This window comes from Anabrus simplex, chromosome 2, assembly GCF_040414725.1.
Source record: "Anabrus simplex isolate iqAnaSimp1 chromosome 2, ASM4041472v1, whole genome shotgun sequence".
In the NCBI taxonomy this organism is placed as follows: Eukaryota; Metazoa; Arthropoda; class Insecta; order Orthoptera; family Tettigoniidae; genus Anabrus; species Anabrus simplex.
This window is the reverse complement of record NC_090266.1, coordinates 496,433,360-496,456,766: the sequence shown is the minus strand read 5'-3', so window position 1 is coordinate 496,456,766 and position 23,407 is coordinate 496,433,360. Positions and strand designations below refer to the sequence as shown.

Below are 23,407 nucleotides of genomic sequence, written 5' to 3'. Positions count from 1 at the left end.
AAGCATTAATTAATGAATATGAATTTAAAATAATCCGCAGATGCAACTCACTATATTGAAAGATTTAAAAAATCCATATTCCACCCACTGACTATTCAAAAAGACGACGATGATTTTTCTTTATTTCACGATTTGAGCTATCAAGCTACATAGGAACCATATTTTGGAGAAAGAAGGTGTCCATCTAATTAATAATAATAATAATAATAATAATAATAATAATAATAATAATTATTATTATTATTATAACAACAACAACAACAACAACAACAATAATAATAATAATAATAATAATAATAATAATAATAATAATAATAATAATAATAATAACGGTATTGATTTTACGTTCCACCAACAACTTTTACGGCTTTTAGAAATGTCGAGGTGTCAGAATTTTGTTACGCAGGAGATTTTTAACGTGCCAGTAAATCTATCGGCACGAGGCTGACGTATTTGAGCAACGTCAAAACACCGGACACCGGACTAAGCCAGAGTCGTACCTGCCAAGTTGGACTCAGAAAGCAAGCGCTCTACCGTCTGCGCTACTCATCCCGGCTATCTATCTAATTGTGCGCGGCACATTATCAACATACAGTTCCTTTTACCCAAACAAAAGTTTTAAACACTACGTCTCTTTCCTTTAAGCAAATGAATATTCCATATTGTCTTTGAAATGCAACTTTATTTTAAACAAAGTAACAAAATTATGCGAAGCAAGTTGATATAACGAACCCAATTTCACCGTTCGGATTTATTTCTTTTTAAACAATGCTGAAAATAAAAAATGTTAACACTTTTTTATATGTTGATACCTCCATGATACGTACACATATAGAAATGAAAACTGAGACGCAATCAAAACAAACTTTCCTCTTTTAAACAATTAGGAATTTAAATGAAAATTATTATTTAGGCACTCAAAACGCGACATCTTTGTACAACGTGTCATAAACAAAGTGCTACAAGGTAATTAAGCATCTTAATAAGGAGTATTGCAGCTCTCGCATGGATAATTGCTTCACAATATCATATTGTGCTTCTAACAATGCACCGCACATTCAATTGTATAAGACATCCCCACTCTTCCTAAACGGTGTCTTTACGGGCTTGCATTGTTTGGGGTGGAGAATGTTTCGCTCGGACGCGTAGATCCAGGCTGTCCCAGAATTATTCGATCTGATTCAAGTCGGGACTTCTAGGTGGCCCCTTGCAGGTGTGCTCTTGCTGCATGATCCCCCTGCGAGGCTCTCCGAACGATGTTGGCATCATGTGCTCTAGCATTATTATGCATAAATAATGCGTTTTCCTCAAGTTCCTTCATGTGAGCCATCATATGATTACGGATGCTCCAACCAGTTGACACCTCTTAAACATCCGGATGGAAGTGAAGCCCTCTGTTATGTAAACAGGACATATCATTGCCGTAACAGTCCAACTCCCATCCAGCTATACACCCATACAATGTAGTGAGGAATAAATTTCCTGAAGAAATTCACCATTCCTATAAACCTTTCAGTGCCTTTAATGTCCTTAGGAGGTTTGATATCACGGATAGCCTGAGTTCTGGAATGATCAATGGAAACACCATCGGGCGACACAATATGCCCTAAAAACCGACATGGAAGGTTTAGCAAAAGCTACCTTAGATAATTTTACAGTCAACCCAGACTTACGAAGGCGATTGAGTACTTCCTTTAAATGATCTAGGTGTTCTTGAAAGGTCTCGGAAAACACAATGACATAATCGAGGTAGTGTTATAGATATTCAAATTTGATGTCCGGGAAGACCCTCTCTAGCAGTCTAGGAAGAACAGCTGCCCCCGTGGGGAGCCCGAAAGGCACGCGGTTGCACTCATACCGGTTCCAATCCGTGGCGAAAGCCGTTAAATATTTCGATTCTTCTGCTATAGGTATCTGGTTGTAGGCCTGATTAAGATCGAGGATGGTAAAGAACTTGGCTTTTCGAAACCATGAAAAACAAGAGTGAAGATCAGGAAGGGGCACAGATTTTAACACCACCTTACGGTTCAAAGCCCTGTAATCAATCACAGGTCTGAAGCCACCTTGGGGTTGCGGCACAAGAAAAATGGGCGATGAACACGCCGACTTAGAAGGTCGAATGAAACCATCCTTTAACATCTGATCGATTATTTCCTTAAAAGCCTTCATTTTAGGTGCGAACAGTCTATAAGGCGGATACCTAACTGTAATCGAATCCATTACCTCGATCGTATATTCGATAAGGTCAGTAACACCAAGAGTATCAGAAAATACATCAGGAAAGGACTGACAACTTTCGAATACTTTCTGCCTTTTCCTCAGGTAGATGACCAAGGTCTAACAACATCTAACCCTGGGTGGGGGAAACAGATGAACATGACACAGAATTACATTTCAAAAGGGGAATATTACAATTACTAGAAAATTTGAAGGTGCACGACTTGCTCTGAATGTAGACCACAAGACCAGTAGAAGACATGAAATCAGACCCCAATATTACAGGGCAAGGCAATTGTTTAGCGACCAAGAATTTCACTTTTCGGGTAAATTTTGAAATACCTAAACTTTCTAATGGAGAGGAGTTAGCCGAAACACATTTAAGAGCAGAGGAACTATATTCCGGAAACTTACAAGCAGTTTTTAATTTAGAATACCATTCTTCCGAAATTATGGAACTTACACTCCCTGAGTGTGCCACTGTTAAGACCAATGATCATGTTTTTGTCAATAAATACCATTCCAAGCATGTAATACATTAGTAAGATTCGAAGTGTACCGGGAAAAATCAGCCACAGAACTAGAGAGCCGAATATATCTTCGGACACTCCCGTCTTTAATACGCTAAAAAGATGGGTATTATGGTTCGTTTCTTGAACTATTACAAACTCAATTAACTTCATGTTACGTCCTAACACCAGTTACTCATTACTAGCCGCCAAAGCTTGGCTTTATTAAGAACATCCACCCGTGCAGTCTGGATTCTGCTTTTGGCCATTAGAATTTGCATATACCTGACAGAGTGAACACATTTCACACAGGTTAATTACTGAAATATTGCCAAGTATTCATGCAACAGTTTTACGAGTGTAGGTCAAAAAGTGTTGTTGCTAAGAAACAGAGGAATGGAGCACACTTCAACTTAGATATTCGATAGTTTGTAGTAATATCAACAGAATGAGCACAGGCGCTTACGACGGAGAACCGAAACACAGCGATAGTTGCAAAATGGCGACGTTAATACTTATTTTCACAATTTGCTTTGCGTCGCACCGACACACATAGGTCTTATAGCGACGATGGGCTAGGAAAGCGTTAGGAGTGGGATGGAAGAAGTCGTGACTTTAATTAAAGGATTTTAAGGTACTATTTGCCTGGTGTGAAAATGAGAAACCACGTAAAACCATTGTCAGAGCTGCCGAGAGTGGGGTTCGAACCCACTATTTCCCGAATGCAAGCTCACAGCTGCGCGACCCTAATCGCACGGCCATCTCGCTCGGTGCGCAGTTACTGAATGTGTGGTGACAAAGACGAGGTCGGCATATTGGTAAGTTTTCTGCGGGCAAAAACCACGGAACATATCAACGTTCATACGAGGATTGTGTCTGTGTGATAGGCTGCCTAGCAGAGACGATAAAAGCTTGCTCGGCTGAGCCCGAATGTCGCGGGTTCGATTACCCATCCGGAATTAGAAATTTAAAAAAGGCAAGATTTCTACTTCTGCCGCAGGTCTACTCAGTGTACACCACAAATTAGTGCCACGTTAATCCCTGGAGTCAAAGGCGGCCGGGCATAGAGCTAACCACTCCATCCAACTTTGTGCAAAGGTTATGGATAGTGGAAGCCTTTACTTTCCACTCCTCCTAGGCATGGATTTGCAGAGCTAGTAATCGTGTTCAACAAACAGGACGCATCTTCCTATGGTCAAGGAAAGGAAACAATAATTTCAACTTTTATGGTGTGTCCGTAAATAAAGAAATTATGCCGAAATAAAGCAGTGTATTTTGTGTTGGCGTGTCTATATTTGTTTACCCACAAAGCAGGGAAATAGACATGTTGGTATACGCTCGTAAGCCTCACGTCACTTCAAATTAACCCTGCTAATGTGGAAATGTACAGTATTATTCGTAAGAAAACAAGCAAAAGTCATTGACGGAAAAGTTAATTTTACCATTTGCCAAGAACACTGCTTCTACTGTCTTAGAAGAGTCTCACGTTTGTCAAGGACACTGCTTCTAAGGTCTTTAAAGAATCTTACGGTTTGCCAAGGACATAGCTTCTTCAGTGTTTGAAGAATCAGTTAAAGTTACAAAGTGCCTTTTCTTACAATACTGCACCATGAACAATAAATTCGATTGCAGGCAATGATAAGAAACAAAGAGTTGTTTAAATGTGAAATGAAGGAATGAAGTTTTATTTAGTTTGATGTATCCATCAATGTTGTCCAGCTCATTGAGTAGATGGTCGGCGTAGTGACCTTCAATTTAGAGGTCCTTAGGTTCAATCCCCGATCGTTTCGGGGATTTAGCCACGTTTGGTTAATAAATCCAACTCGCGGGCTGAGTGTTTGTGATATTAATACGCAATCTCCTTCATTCCTGTACATACAACGCATTACTGAAACACACAGTAGTGAATATATCCCTCCATAAACGGGTGGCGACATGGAGGACATCCGGCTGTAAAATGGGGCTTACTAAACATTAGTACAGACCTCAATTAATTAGGAAAAAGGCCAGGAAAGAAGGAGGAGGGCAAAAAGTAATAGTAGTAGTAGTAGTAGTAGTAGTAGTAGTAGTAGTAGTAGTAGTAGTAGAAGAAGAAGAAGAAGTACCCAACTGGCAACATGTCACTACATCAGCAAATTTTTAGGTGTCTTCCTCTTTGCTAGATGCATTTAGAAAATAAGATGATTTTACGTAGCTTGAGACACCGAATGGACTGGACTGCCCGCCGAACGTGACGCCGTAGCCGCTGCGGACTCGTCGGATGAGTCGCCAACGTCATATGAACGGTTCTAGTAGATCAAGGGATAGTTGCGCTTTTCCCGATCTAACGCCCGAAGGAGGTCGAGTTCGGTTGATTTAAACGTTTTGTGGATGACGCGTCGTTCATGCGTTAGCCATTTTAGTTGACACCGGGGTACTGTGATATGTTCTAGTAAATGTGACAGCTAGCTTCGGAGGAAATCCAGGTTCCAAACTGCATTCAGTTCCGCCTCGTAGAAATATGGACTGATTGAACTCTCTCCCAACGCATGCTGCCCCACAGTTTGACATCCCAGCATTCTTTGAATGTAGCTAGATTACACTCATCTAGTGCAAAATATTGATACTCCAATAGTGAAGATTTTTCCGATTCACTTCCCCAATAATTTGAAATTTAGCCCCATCATAAATTGCAGAAAACAAGGATTTTCACATGCTTTCTCTAACAGTCACTGACAAAAGGAGACTGGGTATCCAAAATCGGTCTCTGTTAATAACTAGTGAAAGTCAGCGTAGTACAGGTGGTGTTTATGATGAAGTATTTTCCATACTGTTAAGTGACTTACTTGAAGACACCCTGATTTGTACCTCGTGCCGTCATAAGAGTTCTCCTGAACGTGATGTATGACCTGCTCTCTGCAATTCGTCTCATTATTACTATTTGGAAAAATACAATTTAGAGATTTGTACACATTCTTTGTACTCGCTTTAACATACATTTCAATATGGCATGGCATTCATGACTATAGAAAGAAACTAAACACACGAACTGAATTATATCACTGGTGTACTACTCCTCTACGGGACCTTTGGGCTCGTGTAAATAGTACTGTGTCTGTGTTGGGTACTATCGTTGCGTACTGGCAAGTCGCAAGGCACATTTCAAGATTTCATTGGTGAGCCTACTTCTGTGTCTAGATCTACAAATTTTCATTAATAAAAACAGCCGTTTGCATAAATAAGTTGATCCGAATTTACTTAAAATATGTGCTTTACGTTTGAGCAATACAGGAAATATATCTCGTAGAAAACAAACATAAATTTCACTCAAACCGTTTGTATTTTGCTAACTTATCTTTCATTAGAGCATCACACTGAAGCGCTGGTCTAATAGCTTTCACGTCCACTGACAAGTATGTAGCGAACACCCACAAATCCTTTTCTGATACCTGAATATCGTGGAACCTATTCTCAAATTCGTCATATAGTGTTATTATAACCTCTTTATATCCTTCCAATGTTGAACCGGAATCGTTTGGAGCTGGACGTAACTCGGCATTCAATGCGCAAAAATGTGCTGTCTCTTCATTCACGCACTGTCTTTCCCACAGCAGTACTTCTGGCTTAAGAGCTTTAATACGGTCAAAAAGGTGAATAATTTTAAGACCTCTCCCTCGTAAGGAGGAATTATCGTCATCAAGCTTGCCGGCGAGATCTATTAGAAATGCCGAATCTCTTATCCATTTTCCATTGTTCAGTTCTAGTGGTTCATTGCACATTTATATGAAGGGCACTATTTCTTTCCTCAAAGCATTGTAGCTATATAAAACGTTCACCCTACTTAACCACCGCACGTCAGTATGATACGGAGTATCACCACACTCTCTTTCAATGTCGCGAAGGAGCTCTTAAAAGTTTCTATGGTTCAATCACCTTGATCTGATGAAGTTAGTCGTTTTAGTAACCACACGCTTGACAGTTTTAAGTTGGATCTGCTTTGCACGTAGATTTTCTTCGCGTATAATGCAGAGCACAGACAGAAGATCGTGTTGGATGTCTGTTTATTTTAATTTGCTTCGGAGATATCTCGTACTCCTGTATTATTCCCACTCACTGCAGGTGATTCATCAGTTGTTATGGACATTTAATTAAGGTAAAGTCCCAGCAATTGCCTGGCATGAAAACGAGAAACCATGGAAAACCATCTTCAGGACTGCCGACAATGAGGTTCGAACCCACTATCTCCTGAATTAAATTATTATTATTATTATTATTATCATCATCGCAGGCGATGTAATATCACAGCAACACATGCACGTACACGTCGACGATGGGATGAGAATGTAGCAGATGCGACCTTAAAATATAGCCCCGACATCAGCCAGGTATGAAAAACGAAAACCGCAGAAAAGTATCTTCACGGCTGGCAACGAAGGGATCGAATCTGAATATAAACTTGCAGCTACACGACTTTTACTGCGTAGCGAGCTCGCTCGGTGAAAGGAATGAATGAATGAATGAATGAATGAATGAATGAATGAATGAATGAATGAATGAATGAATGAATGAATGAATGAATGAATGAATGAATGAAGTTAGAAGAGAAGAGCAGCCGCAATGGGAGAATTTTGTCATAAGGAGGAATTCTTATACGTATCAGTACTGCTACCAACACAGGTCTTTCGATATTAATCACGTTTAAATTTCAACCAACCGCGTCGGGTTTCTTCCCCCTGTCCTGAGCAGAGAAGGTGAGAACCTCTACGAACTACTCATCCTGACTGTGATCTCAACAGCGAAACACACTCTCTACCATAGACGTTATGGAAAAACAGGCAAGGCATTTGAATGATCTATGTTCTGACGAGTGTCGTTCTTCCCCATCTTTTTCACACTTAATGAAAATGGAGGGTGAATACTTCCCTAATATTCTGCGGCACTTATACCAGCCCTAGGTCAGAATACTATTTCAGTCAATATGACGATATAAAATATCAGAAAATGTCAAAATAAAAAATATATAAAAAAGGTTAGTTAGAAAAATGTCTACATAGCTAACACCAACACTGATAGAAATCTCCAAAGTGAATACAGCCAGGTACGAACACAATTCATATTTTATATACGACCCAGGCAACAAGTGGCCACTGACTGATTTGTATGGTACCGGTTCTTTGTAGCACCGAAATAGGTTTATAGCGTCGCTGAGAGAAGGAAAGGCAAGCAATGAGAAGGAACAGCACCGTCGTTTGTCTGATGTGAAAATGGAAACCCATGGAAAGTCATCTTGAGAGATGCCGATGGTAGAGTTCGAGAACAAACTCTCCCGAATGCAAGTTTACAGCAACATGATATTAGCAAACTTGCTCGCTACTAATTGAATTTACCGTAAAGAAACAGAGAAGTATAAACATATCTCAACACAAGTTGCTGTGAAATATTTGACGATTGCTAATAAATATTCACACATGTAATACGAGGGATTTTAGAATTAATTTAAAAAATAATTATTGTTAAAATAACACATTATATACGTGTTACACTATTTACTGTATATGTAGTTTTGAAAGTAGATGAAGCGTTTCTCCGTTACATCACTTAGAGTCTTAAATAAATAAATAAATACTTTAAGTTGAGTAATGGTTAGAACGAGGGAATCTGTATATCCTACGTGGTACGATGAAAGGTCCGAGCACCGAGCTCGATAGCTGCAGTCGCTTAAGTGCGGCCAGTATCCAGTATTCGGGAGATAGTAGGTTTGAACCCCACTGTCGGCAGCCCTGAAGATTGTTTTCCGTGGTTTCCCATTTTCACACCAGGCAAATGCTGGGGCTGTACCTTAATTAAGGCCACGGCCGCTTCCTTCCCACTCCTAGCCCTTTCCTGTCCTATTGTCGCTATAAGACCAATCTGTGTCGGAGCGACGTAAAGCAACTAGCAAGAAAAGTCCGAGTTAAAATTCATTGCACTGTATAGGGGTAATAACAGTAATAACATTTAGGCTATAGGGGTTACGAAATTACAAATATTAGTAGGTTTAATTTTGTCAAATATGTTGTAAACAGCAGTACCGCTAGAGGTTATGTTAATATGATTGTTCAGTAGCACTTCTCGTCTCATACGGTTCACATACCTGGATTAGAGATGACGCCATGGTGTCTAAGAGGCCCTTGGTGAAGGCGGCTGTTTCAGGACCACACATAGTCAACACCGCCCTTTCTGAGCACTCTAAGTATGTCTGGAGTGAACTGTAAAGAACAGATTGCAAGAAATGCATTAGAGGAAACGTGAAATTTCACACAGTATAAGCACATAAAATATCACGAAACGTAAAGGAGAGTAAGAAAACCTTTAAAAAGGTAAGCAATAAGTGGAGTATTCAGTTAAACGCAAATGATCCAGAAAGTATGACTTAAAGAACGTGACTGAATATCGAGTTGTGTTGTAGGCTGTGACAAACTAAACTGTTTTATATTGCCCAAGAGAATATGGGGAGTTCATCAAATACACACCACTTCAAGTCATTTAACAATTTATTAAGAAATCCAAAGATACGGCCTAATAATAATTTCGTGTGGCTATTTCTAGCCGAGTGCATCCCTTGTAACGCAGACCCTCCGATGAGGCTGGGCGGCATCTGCCATGTGTAAGTAACTGCGTGTTATTATGGTGTTATGTGTGGTGTGTGTGTATGTTTGTTGCAGGGATGTTGGGGACAGCACAAACACCCAGCCCCCGGGCTACTGGAATTAACCAATGATGGTTCAAATCGCCGACCCGTCCGGGAATCGAATCCGAGACCCCCTGAACCGAAGGCCAGTACACTGACCATTCAGCCAACGAGTCGGACAAGATACGGCCTAGAGGTGTCTTATACAGAGGCCCCGGGTTCAATTTCCATACAGACCAGCGAATTTTATCAGAATCTAAGGGCTGGTTTGAGGTACACTCAGCCTATGCGAGAACAACTAAGGAGCAGCCTGACTGAGATATGGACACCGATCTAGAAAGCTAAAAACAACGGCCTAGAAGACTCGTCGCTCTCTTTACTCGAGTGGATAGCGCTACCCAACCCAACGATGATCCCTAAATCATTAGATTGAAAACTCTCGCATTAACTATGTCAAGAAGGGTAGCAGCCTGCTTCCCAGAAGTTTGCAGAATACCGAGCGAGTTGGTTGAGCGGCTAGGGACGCGCAGCTGTGAGCTTGCACTCGGGTGATGGTGGGTTCGAATCCCACTGTTGACAGCACTGAATACTGTTTTCCGTGTTTTCCCATGTTCACACCAGGCAAATGCTAGGGCTGAACCTTATTTAACACCACTGCCGCTTTCTGGCCTTTTCCTATCCCATGGTCTCCATAAAACCTATTTGTGTCGGTGCAACGTAAAGCAACTTGTAAATAAATGTTTACAGAGCACATTTATAATGATTTTAACAAGCCATAGATCTATGGGACAGGCCAGAGTCTCCTTGCAAAAAATTCGGCGAAGAAAATTGTATTCGGCGCGATGCTATAATTCTTATAGAAGGAGAAAATTAGAACTGGTCGTTTTAGCAACCAAAATATAACGTGTTCGTTCATTAATAATTTAGGCCTCGGAATTAGAACTATTCGGGCAAGGACAAATAAAAATGTAAGGTAGAAGATAATCTACTAGTAATACTCTTGAAAAGGGGATGGGCAGTGTATGGGGTGGGATTATTTCATAGTTATATATGTAAATCAACGAGTGGTGGCCATCAATCACGATTGGCAACAAAGGTGGAATAGTATTAATGGCCGATTTCAATGCTAGAATTTAAAATATAACTGCAGAGTAATGGGTAAATGTGGGATTAATATGGGAGCTTTTTCTCTAAGTACAGGGTAGTATACCCATTTAGAGGGCAGGGTAGGTGTACCAGATCAATAAAAATCGTCATACCGAGCTCGATAGCTGCAGTCGCTTAAGTGCAGCCAGTATCAAGTATTCGGGAGATAGTAGGTTCGAACCCCACTGTCGGCAGCCCTGAAAATGGTTTTCCGTGGTTTCCAATTTTCACACCAGGCAAATGCTGGGGCTGAACCTTAAGGCCACGGCCGCTTCCTTCCCACTCCTAGCCCTTTCCTGTCCCATCGTCGCAGTAAGACCTATCTGTGTCGGTGCGACGTAAAACAACTAGCAAAAAAAAAATAGTCATAACAGACTTTGAATTCGACAAGTCAATGTGGAACATTCCGGTATTCCGGGATTTTTTGGTGACGAGGAACCATATCTGACGGAGAATGAACGAAATATTATCAGACCTAAGACTTGACAAAGTCTATCTGCAGCTAGATACGAGTAGGAAAGCTCATGGTAATTACATCGACATGATCTGCGAAAAGCACAAAAACTCATTGAGCAGGTTAAGGACATTCAAGGAGATTAAATGACATACAGGGATACTGCAGTAGAAACATCAAGAGAATATTGTGGAACAACAGTGAATAAAATATTTAAAAAGCAAGTATCTTGGTGGTGTAAGAGCCAGGACAGCTTGTGTAAAAATAAAAAGAAGACTTTCCAAAAATGTGTCTAAATAAGAAATACTGGTAGCTGGGAACGCCAAACGGAAGACGTAAATAATTATAATAATAAAAAATTAAAAGAAATTGTCAAGTCCAAAAGGAAATTCTGCGAAAAAATTTGTAAATAACACAGAATGGCTATGCCAGCCAGCAAGAAGCCTTACTGAAGTATAATAATGTATCTTAAAAAGTGATGGTAAAGGAAATTAATAGTGTCTCGAATGAGTAGTCTCATTAATTCTAGGATATTACTGGATTAATGGGGTAAAGGTTTTAAAATATATTCATTGTTATAAAATGATTATAAAGAAACTTTGAATTACAGTATTATAAGATGGGAAAGATTGTGGTAAAGAAAAGTGCTTCAAGTAGTGGAATGAAATCTACCTACACTGCCTTAGTGCAGAAGAATTGGGTGAAATTCCATCGACAATGGTAAAACAATGACAAGGCTGCGATAAAATTTCCATATATCGTGATACGTTTAACCTGAGCATTGAGTAAGTTACCTTCCAATAGGGCGATCACAGTAAATGCACCAATATACATGCATGTGAACAGGAAAGGTGCATGAACTGAGGTATTATTTAATCAGGATACGAGGAAATGTTTACAGGAATTTCAGGAAAGACGAACTATCACTACTGAAGGACACGATCGATAAAGAAGACAGGTGCGGTTTTGGAACACAAGGAGGCTATAAAGGCTCGATTTCAAACCGAAATCAAATATTAAAATGCTACGAAAAGAAATGACAGTCATGTTTTCTGCTTCGTAGAAACTTTAGGACAGAAAGGGTCCTTGGTTCAAAGTAAGTACAGAAATTGTGTTCATCTGATTCAAGGATTCTTCACTAATGATATAACTAAAATATAACACGGCAGGTTGTGATTAGGCTGCGTGGAAAGTAGAAAGCTGTTTACTTACGCCGATGATTCGTCTTAATGGCAGTTTACTGGTATCGTGCAATGCAATAAATTGAAACTTCAAAAGGAGTGTAGTAGAGCGGTCAGTACGGTGTAACAAATTCCAGGCTATAAGCGACATTGATTAGGAAGAAAAGAAATGTGAAATGTTAACAGATGTAATATATTTTTAAATTTGCTTTACGTCGCACCGACACATACAGGTCCTATGGCGACGATGGGGAAGGAGAGGCCTAGGAGTGGGAAGGAAGCGACCGTGGCCTTAATTAAGGTAAAGCCTCAGCATTTGTCTCGTGTGAAAAAGGTAAACCACGGTAAACTATCTTCAGGGCTGCTGACAGTGGGGTTCGAACCCACTATCTCCCGGACGCAAGCTCACAGCTGTGCGCACCTAACCGCTCGGCCAACTCGCCCGGTAGGTAGAACTTTAGAAGAACGTAGGATGTGTGTTCTCCCAGAGGAGAAGTCTAGTGACAGAAATCCATTTAAGATGTAGTAGAGCTAAAATATAAGTTCCCTTTGCAAGAACTTCATTTTCAAGCTGATCCCCACAGCATTCAGTTTTAAGTCTAATTTAGTGTATGGAAATGTGTATGTACCAGCTACAGGTAAATGGAGGACAAGTTGAGAGTAGAGGAATAACTGACTCGTCCATGGGAAATATGAGAAGGAAGGAGCCATAGAAATAAGAGACGTCAAAGTTTTAGTTGCAAACAGGTTATTATGGTGATGACTGGAACTTTTACAGAGGTTGGTAGACAGCATATTGGAGAAAATAATCTAAGGAAAATGCTAACAAGTGATCGCAAAATGTGTACTTGCGAATAGGTGCTCTTGGACTCAGTCAAGCGTAACTATGACATCACAACTCTCTCTCTTCGGTAAGCTCCCTCCTCAGGCACAGGAAAGTCCTGCAGTTCTTGTAGCAGCAGCGAATTTATCCATTCACTCTTGATCCATATTATGATGTTTACAGAATTTACTTCTTCACAAATGTTTCAAGAGAACGTTCGCTTCGGTAAGAATCACAGAAAAAATATCTTACAACTTGTTTCTAGGTAAACATTCTAGTTAATTAACATAATATTAGTCAGGAAGAATGTGATATTCTTGCCAAGGCAGCAGACATACAACATAATGTTTTTGACGTTTTTGAATGAGTAGATTTATTTATGTTCTTACACAATTACATTATACTTTCTTCAGAATCTCTCCGTTATTTCTATGCCCGCTGGAGCCACTCAAGCACATTTTGGTTTTGTGTTGGGGTTTAAGGCCAGACACCTTCCCTGACGCCACGAGAATTTTGAGATGAAAATCTCATAGCAAGATATCGAAATTCGAGCCTCAACCTTCTGGGTAGGAAGCCAGCAGCTAAGCCACTGAGCTGATCAAGTCCCCCACGTAGTTACATAATATATGCGCGTATATTGTCCGGCTCCATGGCTAACTGGTTATCGTGCTGGCCTTTCGTCACAGGGGTCCCGGGTTCGATTCAGGCACGGTAGAGAATTTTAACCATCATTGGTTAACTCCGCTGGCACGGAGGCTGGGTGGATATCTCGTCTTCCATCATTTAACCTTATAACGATGCGCAGGTTGCCTATGGGGGTCAAATCAAAAGACCTGCACCTGGCGAGCCGAACATGTCTTCGGGCACTCCCGGCACTAAAAGCCATACGCCATGTCATATTATTAATTTGTATTGTGGCATTTAAACAAATATGTAACTATCGCATTAAATATCCATGTTTCAGAAAATTTGACAACAGAGCTGGCGCTATGTTTAAGTCCACTTATATTTCGGAACAGTTTCCTCTTCTTCAAAGTGGACACATTAACGTCGCAGAAAAACATCCGCTTACCAGATGATAGTAGTATTGTTCAGTTAATTGCTCCTAAGTTAACCTCTAACTGTGAATACAGTGTAAGATAATATTACTTTTGTTCCAAGTGGAAAGAAAAAGAATTGAATTAACTAGTAAATATTTGCGGTAGACGTTGTAAAGAATAACTGAAGTGCGTTTCTTCTTTCTTTCTTTCTTTCTTTCTTTTAAATAATAATAAGCCCAGCTCTGGCACTCCAGAAGACGAGTGTGCAACCTCTCTACTATTCCCCAGGGTGTGCTGTGCGGATTGTATTCTCTCTCACAAGTCACCAACGCAAAGCAAACTTGAGATGTTGCATGACTGTTGACATCGTGATCATAACCTCAGGACCTCCAGCAGTTTTACGCGCAATTCGAACCACTGGGACACGACTATTCATTTCAAAACTCCCAAATGGAATGACCGGGATTTGAACCGCGGCCATCTTAATGTGAAGCCATTGACCAAACCATCTTTGTATCAAGTCGTCAATACACTTGACTACCAACTACATACTCATGTTCATTTTCAGGCTTTTGCATCTCTTATCATGTATTAATTATTCGTTTCATATAAGCTACCATCCATCAATTACCACTGCGTCTGCCACCGTCGAGTAACGGTTAGTACTATTAGCTGCCGTCCTCGGTGAGCCGGGTTCGATTCCCGGTACTGCCAGAGATTTAGAAATGGCTAGATTTCTGGTATGTGGTTAAAATGGTACATGCAGCTCATCGTCAACATTTACTACGGTTATTTTAATAAGAAGGAACCCGAAGGGGCTCAAACCATTCCCTCCAATTAAACACCCATTTCATCAGAGATGACCGAAGATCTAAAATCTTAAATGATGCAACCTAATATTCTGATTGAATATGGGGCCAATTTTAAGCCCTTATTAACTAAACAAGTAGCTAGTAATTGGAATATGAAGGCAAGAATATATTAACATGGTTTCCGGACCACTGATCGGTTTTCAGTGTATGCAGATCAACACAAAGCAGCTGAACTTGCAGTTGGGAGTCTTTCTTCTCTTTTTCTCCCTTTAATGAATGTTTTGGCTCTTGTTATTTTTTTGAGAATGTAGCCAGACTTGATTTTTTAAATGTTTTATACATGTTATTGATAGTCATATTTTTAAATTGCGATCTGAAATGATAAATGAATATATACATCTGAGACGAACATGAACATCTAGTACCCGGTTCAAAAGAATTAATCAAGCGTGCCTGAATTCCCCGAGCCAGCCGTGAATCGAACCCGCGGCCGTTTGAACCGAATTCAGATATGCTAAACATTCAGTCAAGAAGCTGAACAAATTTCAGCCTTGAAACCAGCTTAGGGTACCCCTAATAGAACTATGTGGGATTACTTGGAGGCAATTCGAGATACGAATATAATTTGTGGAATAATGATTGAATAACTTGTAAGATATTTCATTTCCTTACCTTCTTAATTTTCTGAATTAGAGCTTTATTCAATTTCGTTAAGAATCACTTTTTAATGCAACTTAGTACATTTCTTCGGAAACATTCAGCACGGAAATTATTTACACAGTAATAAAAAATCCATATAGGCTTGTATACCGGGCATACGAAAAATGCTGTCCAATATTCACAGACCGACGTAAATGGGATCAGAACAATTAAAATGAGGATAGGAACCATACTTCGAACTCTTTAATGTGCATACATATTCAACTGGGGCATGTAACGTGCTATCTATTTCAGACGAGGTCTGCGGCCCCTTGAAATGAATTGAATGTGGCCTCCATGTCGTCTTAATCACTGCTATATTGCGATACCGACTCTTTTAGCGCCTAGGTAGGTAGATATTCTACAAGAATACGATGCTTCCTTAACTTCTATCCTTATTCGAAGGTAAACACTTTAACCGAGACAAAGGCGAATGACCGTACAGATTTCTACCCGATACATTATTGTCGCAAAACTACTCGCAGATTACGTACCTAACTTTCCCCCAGTTGATACTGAATGATAACTTCGAGCTAATTGCCCCAACTGCCTTTATCACGGCCTGTTATAATTGGACGGTATGTTTCGTGAACCCTGAACAAAACGTTCTGCACAATAATTTTGTGACTACAGAAGCAATCTGCGTTATAAACTTGATTACTACAAAAGGGAACATATGTTCACTTTTACATCAGTTTCTCTCTTGTTTCGAATATCCAGTTTTGTAGATCAACTCTTGAGAGCGTTCCGCACGAGAGAAGCGAGAGATGATGGCTCATTAACACAGTGAATGGTTTAATTAGGCCTTGACGTATTTACCGTTACTCATGAGCTTGGTGACGAGACCACATACAATGTTTCAACAAATTCAGAGCGAGAGAGATCGATCGGAGAATTCAATAGTATTGTTAAAGACTGCAAACATACAAGCTACGTACGGTTCACATTGAAAAATATAATGAGACCATCGACAGTGTACAGTATATAGGAAATTATAAATTTATGTAGTTCCTATCCCCACCAAAACTAGTTTCCAGATGAAGATGAAATCAAAAGAGTTATAGTTGCTAGGTTATGTTAACACAGTAAGGAGAACTAGCCTATTCTTTTCTAACGAAAAAATGAGTAACGCATTGAACTAGACAAATGTGTTTATGCCAATGAAATGTGCACATCCTATCAATAGAAATATAAGTTAATGAAATAATGGAGTAAGAAGTATGCATTCATTCATTCATTCATCCATCTCCGTGTCAGGTCAGCATTTCCAAAAAACTGCAGCTGTGATGGCCTCGCTGTTTCCTCTCAAATCGTCTTGTGATGTACGTGGGTTGCCCACGAGAGGAGAGGTAAGTAGTTGGCTTGGGTCTTCTTCATCACCACATTCACACGAAGTGTCTGCGTTTGCTGGAAGGATCCCCCGTTTCTTTAATGCGATGAGATAATAACTTTACTGCGTACTCCACATGGCATTCAAGTTTCCGCACTAAATGAATACTTAGGATCTGGAAGCCGTTTCTATCCAGTTCTGAATGTCATTTTCAGTCTTTTGGATCATTGTCTCCTAAGCTGATATGCTCAGCTTTGGTCGCTCCATCCCTCCTTCACGAAGATGGTTGTGCATATCCTGGTATGCCTTTCCCTTGTAAATACCATATTCGTGTCATTTATTTTATAGTTCACATTCTTTTGTTCAGGGCTCGAAAAATGTTCTTCTGACCTAGGTACTAGTTCTGAAAACCAGGCGCCACAAGAATACGAGTACAGTGTAATTCATAGGCCTACATGTTTTGGCCATAAATGATCGTTACTGCTATGAAAAGTAAAAACTTAAGTTAGTACAGTCTATTGTTCAAAGATTACAGCAAATGAAGAAGATAAGGGTGTTTTACAAACCAGCAGAGAATGATTTGTGTGCTTTATTTCAATGCACATGTCTTGTAGTCCTAGTTTGAGCATTGAAATATCAATTTATCACTGCTCTAGATGGATCAACATTCTCAAAAGATGGGTCAATCATGTTAATAAACAAATTATGAAGCCTGTCCGACAGCACTGATGACCTCAAATTGTTTTCATTAGATTCTTTACACTAAGCCCTCTCTCACAAGGAACACTTAACGCATATAAGACTGACAATATGAAGCTTGTTTTTGGCACAACTTTGCAAAAAAAAAAAAAAAAAAAAAAAAAAAAAAAAAAAAAAAAAAAAAAAAAAGTCGCGTACCTTCATCCCCTAACCTAGAACTTTGAATTATTATCATTTGTGTAGAGTGCTTCCTTTACTCTTTCTAAGCCCATGGTAGAAGCCATAAGTTGGTTCTTCAAACGCTGCGCCAATGCTTCGATCTCATTTTCTAAAAACTTATCTAGTTCCTTCCATTCTGGACAGGTAATAAAAGTATCAAATACCCTGGTGCACATTTCAATGCTATGTTCACTCTGCAGAAGCCTTTCTTCAAGGTGTTTTGCTCCATCTTGCGCCAAAATTCCTTGCCAGACTGAAGAGAAGAACTGGCACTACTATTCTACTATAGTCATTTTGTCTGTTGAACTTCGTCAATAAGATAAGCACAGTTAATGCTAGTATTGGAGGATACTGGATTTGTCGTCCAAAAATGTCCTATGCGTGTTCAAAGAGCGAAAGGTCCAGCGATTTCGCAGACCAAGGCAACTTGTGGACACACTGCAGAGCACGTTGTGTGACAGCTGCGGTATAAGAACAAGCGTTACCCTGTCGGAAAATGCCCCCTTGAATATGATGAATGAAAGGCAGAACAACCTGTTCAGTCACCAGTCTGACGTAAAAATCCGCTGTCAAAGTTCTCGGGATAACTACAAGAGTGCTCCTGCTATCCATGGAAATGGCTCCCCAGACCATAACTGCTGGTGTAGGTCCAGTGTGTCGACGCCTCAGACAGCTTCGTTCCAAGCGTTTACCTGGCCTCCTACTCACCAAACTACAACCGTCTCTGGCACCGACAGAATTCCTATCATCTGAGAACAATAATAATGTTATTGGCTTTTCGTCCCACTAACTACTTCTATGGGTTTTTCGGTGACAGCGAAGTGCCGGAATTTAGTCCCGGAAGATTTCTTTTACGTGCCAGTAAATCTACTGACAGGAGGATGACGTATTTGAACACCTTTAAATATCACCGAACTGAGTCAGGATCGAAACTGCTAAGTTGGGGTCAGAAGGCCAACGCCTCAACCATCTGAGATCACAACAAATCTCCACTCCACCTTCCAATGAGATCTAGCTTGATACTACTAAAGTCACAGATGGCAGTAAAAATGAAATAGCGCAAGGCTTTTAGCGCCGGGAGTGTCCGAGAACATGCTCGGCTGGCCAGGGGCAGGTCCTTTGATTTGACACCCGTAGGCTACCTGCGCGTCGTGATGACAATGAAATGATGAACACGACACATACACCAAGCCCTCGTGCCAGCGAAATTAACCTCAGATGGTTAAAATTCCCAACCCTGCCGGGAATCGAACACGGGACTCCTGTGACCAAAGGCCAGCACGCTAACCATTCAGTCATGCAGCCTGACGCAGATGGCAGTGATTTGGAGTTAGTGGCATGAATGCCACGGGACGTCTGGCTCGGTTCTGTCCCTCAAGTAGTCGATTGTTTAGAGTTCGCTGTGTCACTCTGGTGCCAACTGAAGCTGATGCTATAGTGGCACAACATCGTCTCACGATTGAATTATCGAAAACCTGGCTTCGCTTCAACGATCTCGCTCAACCAAGATGCCACTATCTCCAGTGAATCAAAATTCAATCACAACGAATTTAACAACTTTACAATTCAATAGTTACCTTGTTCCACACTGGAATAAACCTTCTTTGAAACTCCAACACATTCATTCCTTCTACCGTAACACAAGAACACGCAATTTAAATTACTTTCCCAAGGACTTGACATTACCTTTTGCGGCTTGTGAAAATTATTTGCTAATATAGTCCCATAAGGTTATTCTTACTTTGATTTACATTGTCTCTTCCTTATTTACATTAGTCCAGCACAAGTAATTCCCATGCAGTGACATGAAAATACCCCTGAAATAAACCAACACTAGTCGTGAAATGAGACAAATGAACTGAAACACACCCAATCTATATCAACACATTTTCTATATCAATATGTTCTATAACCGGCAGCTATTTCATTCATATCCAAAACACAAAACTGACATTTTCATACCTCTCTAGACATTTACGCAAGCACTACATAATATACATGAATTTTGTACTGATTCTTCTGGCAACAGCCTCACATCTTAATCCGGGATGGCTACTCTCGTTTACTCTTCCATGATGTCTGATGGTGACACTGCAGCACTGGGTCTGCGGTCCACGTCTCATCAACTGCTTCCCTCGTATTTATTCGTGCCGCACCACCTCGCTCTGTTCTCGTATAGAATACTATGCAATTCTTAATCTGTCTGCTCTCGTGGCCAGGTAACAAGTGACATGGTCACAATATTACCAACTTAGCTCATTGAGTTACCCGCTTTTCTTTGCACTTTGTTGCGATCAGTGAATTTCTTAACCAATCCACCATTTTATAAAGACTATAGTTCCGTCTCTATCTTCGGCCTATTTCATGCCGCTACTGTTCCAAATTAATTTCTTGTGTCCGTATCTGCGAAAAACCACTGTACTTGAGCGCTGTCTGTCTGTGTCTGTCTGTCTGTCTCCCTGTCTGTCTGTCCATTGCGAAAATTACGGCCATCTTTCTGGTATCTAATCTTTCCCTGTTTTATCCAAACTATATTTCTACAATCTGTAACGTTAATTAAATTCAGTCTTCTCACTCGAAAATCGTAAATCCACAGCTACTCTTAATCACCTCTCTCATACGATCAAGTGATTGAATATAAGCGTATGAATGTGACTGAGTAAGTAACTAAGTGAACCAACGCACGTCAGTAAGTGAATAACCAACTGACTGTCATGTAACTGAATAATTGAGTGTCTACCTGTCCGAATAATTGTTCTCTACAACCCGCCTTCGGTCTGTATCAGTTCTTCAATTCCAACTTTCTGAACTTTGACCCGCGTTAGTCTTCGGGCACCTCACCAATCACCGCTGATATTTTACACCGACGTCCTCGGGACTGAATATCATTGTTCGCGCCTCATAGCCCGAAGCTGGCGTTCTGGACTTTCCATATTCTTCACACAAATTACAAATCTCCGTTCCAAACCCCTTTTAGTCGGCCGTCTGTTTTGCCTTGGAATACTCTTTTATGGTTCATATTTTCTCCCTGCAACGTTTACATTTTATAGCATCTCGGGGTCGTCCCTTTTTTTACAATTTTCACCAAACGTTTTGAGGTCCTGGTCTTCCACGAGCTGCCGGATATTATTAAGACATTGTCTGAACGGCTTTGTCTTCAGTGGAACATCTTGCCTGTCCCTCTTCCACTTCATCTTTATTATGTCGGCTCAGTGCCGATTCAACAGATTTACGACCTTGTTGTTTACTCGCCTACACTGTTCTATTATTCCCTAGTTTCTCCTATTGGTAGCGGCCTGCTAATCCTCTCGGATCCATTTCGTCTCTGAATAATTTATTCACGACTTCATTTCTTACATAATTTAATTGCAGTTACATTGGACTCTAGTCATTAAGCAGGTTATGTATAGGTTCATCATTTATTTATTTATTTATTTATTTATTTATTTATTTATTTATTTATTCATTTATTTATTTATTCATTTATCTCCAGCAGGGGCTCTTTAATGTGGCGATAGCCAGCAACGTGTATTTATCGCAGATAGACAACCCCTAATGCCACCAACGACGACACAGATCAAAACATCTATTTTCGAAACAAGAAAGTGATTAACTGCACCAATGAGATCGGTAGCAGACATGATGGAAGATCAAGTGCATTTTACATCTGAGGTCTCAAGGTAACAACGCTGATATCATTGTAGTGTACAAGGAAATTATGCAGCAAACCTAGTTATCTGCAAAAGAATTTTCATTATAGACTGTTATGCCTTTCAGCGTTCAATCTGCAAGCCTCTGTGAATTTACTAAACGCCGCCACAATCCTCGATTTACAACTAGTGTTGTGGCCTCATTTAGTTTTATACCTCTTATCTTTAAATCGTTAGAAACTGAGGCTAACCATCGTCGCCTTGGTCTACCCCTACTTCTTTTACCCTCCATAGCAGAGTCCATTATTCTCCTAGGTAACCTATCCTCCTCTATTCGTCTCACATGACCCCACCACCAAAGGCGGTTTATGCGTACAGTTTCATCCATCGAGTTCATTCCTAAATTAGCCTTTATCGCCTCATTCCGAGTACCCTCCTGCCATTGTTCCCACCTGTTTGTACCAGCAATCATTCTTGCTACTTTCATGTCTGTTAGTTCTAACTTATGAATAAGATATCCTGAGTCCACCCAGCTTTCGCTCCCGTAAAGCTAAGTTGGTCTGAAAACAGACCGATGTAAAGATAGTTTCGTCTGAGAGCTGACTTCCTTCTTACAGAATACTGTTGATCGCAACTGCGAGCTCACTGCATTACCTTTACGACACCTTGATTCAATCTCGCTTACTATATTACCATCCTGGGAGAACACACAACCTAAATACATGAAATTATCGACCAGTTCTAGCTTTGTATCACCAATCTGACATTCGATTCTGTCGAATTTCTTACCTACTGACATCAATTTAGTCTTCGAGAGGCTAATTTTCATACCTTACTCATTGCACATCTTTTCAAGTTCCAAGATATTAGACTGCAGGCTTTCGGAAAAATCTGCCATTAAGACCAAATCGTCAGCATAGGCCAGACTGCTTACTACATTTCCACCTAACTGAATCCCTCCCTGCCATTTTATATCTTTCAGCAGATGATCCATGTAAACTACGAACAGCAAAGGCGAAAGATTGCAGCCTTGTCTAAACCCTGTAAGTACCCTGAACCAAGAACTCATTCAACCATCAATTCTCACTGAAGCCCAATAGTCAACATAAATGCCTTTGATTGATTTTAATAATCTACCCTTAATTCCATAGCCCCCCAGTGTAGCGAACATCTTTTCCCTCAGTACCCTGTCACATGCTTTCTGTAGATCTATGAAACAAACACAACTGCCTATTCCTCTCGTAGCCTTTTTCAATTACCTGGCGCATACTGAAAATCTGATCCTGACAGGCTCTCTGTGGTCTGAAACCACACTGGTTTTTATCCAACTTCCTCTCAACGACTGATCGCACATTCCCTTCCAAGATGCCAGTGAATACTTTGCCTGGTATACTAATCAATGAGATACCTCGATAGTTGTTGCAATCCTTCCTGTTCCCTTGCTTATAGATAGGTGCAATTACTGCCTTTGTCCAATCTGAAGGTACCTTACCAACACTCCATGCTAATTATACTACTGTATGAAGCCATTTCATTCCTGCCTTCCCAATATACTTCACCATTTCAGGTCTAATTTCATCTATTCCTGCTGCCTTATGACAATGGATTTTATTTACCATCCTTTCCACATCCTCAAGCATAATTACACCAACATCCTTTTCCTCCTCCCCATCAGCTTGGCTGTTCGCAACACCACCAGGGTGATTTCCTTTTACATTGAGAAGATGTTCGAAATATTCCCTCCACCTCTCCAGTGATTCCCTGGGATCTATTATGAGTTCACCTGAACTACTCAAAACACTGTTCATTTCCTTTTTCCCTCTCTTCCTAAGATTCTTTATTACTGTCCAGAAAGGTTTCCCTGCTGCTTGACCTAGCCTTTCCAGGTTATTACCAAAATCTTCCCACGACTTCTGTTTGGATACAAACAACTATTTGTTTCGCTCCGTTTCTTTCATTTACGTACAAATTCCTGTCTG

General features: G+C 40.3%; 1 protein-coding gene across 1 annotated transcript in view; it reads right to left on the bottom strand.

Moving 5' to 3' along the window:
• LOC136863582 (uncharacterized) overlaps window positions 1-23,407 on the bottom strand; it is a 153,871-nt gene that overhangs the window by 17,135 nt on the left and 113,329 nt on the right. The window contains exon 4 of the mRNA XM_067139961.2: window positions 8,839-8,953. Within this exon, the coding sequence (XP_066996062.2) occupies window positions 8,839-8,953 (115 nt within the window). The remainder of the gene's footprint in view (window positions 1-8,838; window positions 8,954-23,407) is intronic.